Source organism: Anopheles darlingi, chromosome 2 (assembly GCF_943734745.1).
Source record: "Anopheles darlingi chromosome 2, idAnoDarlMG_H_01, whole genome shotgun sequence".
NCBI lineage: Eukaryota > Metazoa > Arthropoda > Insecta > Diptera > Culicidae > Anopheles > Anopheles darlingi.
The window spans coordinates 25,199,403-25,201,902 of record NC_064874.1 but is presented as its reverse complement, the minus strand read 5'-3'; the positions used below and the strand labels follow the sequence as shown (position 1 = coordinate 25,201,902).

General features: G+C 45.7%; 2 protein-coding genes across 7 annotated transcripts in view; one reads left to right on the top strand and one right to left on the bottom strand.

Annotated features, from left to right (window-relative positions):
• Positions 1 to 227: 227 nt before the first annotated feature.
• On the top strand, positions 228 to 1,020 carry LOC125948013 (28S ribosomal protein S24, mitochondrial). The gene is made up of 3 exons (XM_049673641.1): positions 228 to 330; positions 393 to 564; positions 644 to 1,020. The coding sequence occupies exons 1-3, from the start codon at positions 310 to 312 to the stop codon at positions 931 to 933; spliced, it is 483 nt and encodes a 160-aa protein (XP_049529598.1). The 5' UTR covers positions 228 to 309; the 3' UTR covers positions 934 to 1,020.
• A 173-nt stretch (positions 1,021 to 1,193) lies between these two features.
• LOC125947942 (CCR4-NOT transcription complex subunit 6-like) overlaps positions 1,194 to 2,500 on the bottom strand; it is a 151,721-nt gene continuing 150,414 nt past the window's right edge. For all 6 annotated transcript variants that reach the window (XM_049673537.1, XM_049673532.1, XM_049673531.1 and 3 more), the window contains one exon: positions 1,194 to 2,500. This exon is cut by the window's right edge and continues 3,963 nt beyond it. The gene's annotated coding sequence lies outside the window, so the exon portion shown is untranslated.

The window sequence follows — 2,500 nt, the reverse complement described above, 5'->3', positions numbered from 1 at the left end:
GATGTGCAGATCTTAACTGTATCCTGGCCATCTTCTCCGTTATTCAGATGACTTGAAAATATCCCTGCAGTAAGTACACTCGGGCCAACTAAAAATGGATGTAGTCATCAAGAACGGCTGATTCAAATCTGGGAGGGAAGACGCGCGTTTACAGTCCCGGGTCCAGTATTCTCCTTTTTCTTGGCAAGCAAACAATTCCAACGAAACACATTTCAAGCGAAAAGGTAGCACACACACACATTCACTTGGGCTCGGCGGCAAATGTCATAACAAACCGGCACGATCGTCGAAAGGAAAATCTTTCCCGAAATGCTGCATAACGTGAAATTAGTAAGTATTTTTCGGCTCTTTATCAAACCGTAAAGTGCAAATGTGCTTGCTCCGCTTGACAGATACCCACGCTGGCCGTGGCCAGACGTTCCCTTCATACGACGGCACTCGCGGCCAAATCGCAATCCGGTCGGTACAAAATCTCCCCCAAAGGTGACCGTCCGCTTACGTACGAGATGGCCAATGCTCCGCACCAGATCGCCCACCGGAAGGCCTGGAATTCGTGGAATACTTGTAAGTTGTTCGAGCGGAAGAGGCAGGCAGGGCCATCATGAACGATTAATCGAAATTTTCCCATCACTCCTCTCTTCAGCAAATCTCGAGGGAGAACTGCGACCATCACAGACCATGCTGGAGGACGATTTCGTGCGGAGGTTTATGGCGGGCACCTGGCACGGTATGGTCCTTTCGGAGGTGATCATCAAGCGACAGCACAATCATGTGCGAATAGCGGCGATCATACTGCGCTCCATTCCCGCCCGAAAGATGTACTTCCTCATCGGATACTGCGAGGAGCTGCTCTCCTACTGGTTACAGTGTCCGGTAACGCTCGAGCTGCAGACGACGGATGATAGGAAGGATGTTGTATTCAAATACATCTAAAGAGCACGTGACATGGTGCCCGGTTGTTATGCATAGGTTGTATCTAAGTTATTTTAGATACCTAGAATAGAGGAAAAAGGAAAACGCAAAGAACTAGTTGAAATATTTTTCATTTACTTCCATTTATTTCTCTTTTCACGTTTTCCATTCCCCCTACTGCTCGCTTCCATTGGAGAGGCTTAGAGGAGAGGTCTTTGTGTTTGCTTTGTGGCCCATTCCCGGCCTCTGCTCTTTTCTGCTGTACCGTGCTGCCGTGCACTTGTCGCTTTGTTCAAAAATGGCCAACTTAAGCTGGTCAGCCAAGATGGAGCGCGTTAGTGGATGATGCCTGTGCATTCGTTCTTCTTATGTTATTGCAACTGATGGGATTGATGGAGCCTTACACTGCATTGACTAACTTAAAATGGGTTCAGCATCAACCCTCTAGAGCTCAATCGCACACTCGTTTTTACACACTCTCTCTCTGGCTCTTTCCTTCTTTCTCTCTGCTGTTCAATGGTGGAGATGGTCATTCTGTTTCAATAATTTCTTACCTCTAAATCCATGTGGGACCGAGGTAAGGGGTGATTAGACGTCGATGGTGAGGGATTTTGAACATTTTTTTAAAGATATTCTATTCATTTTTCGAGTCATACGACACATTTAGCAAAAAAAGAGAGTAATTGAAAGCAAAGTCTTCTTCCATACTAAACGGCAACATAAGGACAAGCGGCTGCATGATTGTCAGAGAGAGGGAGGAGAGAATTTACAGAAAGTTGCGAAAGAAGTTTTCATACTAAAACAGTAATGAGAATTATCGCGTGAATCGAAGAAGAAGAGGAGAAGGGCGGGGCCTGAGAGAAGAGCAGAGCGTAGAACTTGTGCAAAGTTAGAGTTATGCTTACTAAATGCAACTGATCCGTTACCCTACTTTATACGCCGCCGCCATTGCACTAGTTTGAGGTACTACCAATCTCCTTTAACTAGCCTACACTCGGCTCTGCCTCTGTCTCTCCAAGGGATACGACGCTTACAATGTGCGTTTGCGTTTCAAATCGAACGATCGATCAGGTTCGAACACCTAGCTCTCTCTTTCTCTCTCCATCCCTTTTATCCCGTAGTCTCCTAGCTTAAACATTGTGATGATCTGGCTCCTTCGCAATGGAAGTATTAATAATGGTAGTCGTGTGTTGTAGTAGGCTATGGTTCGTTCTTTGATGCCCTCAATGATGATGGTTACTGCTCTCAAGATACGCGCGGTAGGAAAATACATGTTTTTATCAATTTCTTGTTTCTCTCTTTGCAAGGGAAGTGTTTTAAGTGTGTGCTGAATGATACAAAATACTCTGTTGCCGTTGTTGTTCCCAGGCGCGTCATGTAATTATCCGTTTCTTCCTCCCTTAATTTTTTTCTTCCTATACCGACCCCCGTGAATCTCATTTGGTGGATGCCTTCTGGTGACGGCGCTCATTTTCTTGGTTAGTAGTAGTCCCGTTTTAAAGCGTCATAAAGATTTCATATCTCTCGTGTGCCACATCGTCAAGGCTTGAGAGCGCTGAACGTTTCTGTTTTGCGCCACCATTTTGGC

Coding starts and splice junctions, on each gene's coding strand:
- LOC125948013 (XM_049673641.1), top strand. CDS start 310: ATGCTGCATAACGTGAAATTA. Junction 331..392: donor TGCTGCATAACGTGAAATTA/GTAAGTATTTTT, acceptor TCCGCTTGACAG/ATACCCACGCTGGCCGTGGC. Junction 565..643: donor CTGGAATTCGTGGAATACTT/GTAAGTTGTTCG, acceptor TCCTCTCTTCAG/CAAATCTCGAGGGAGAACTG.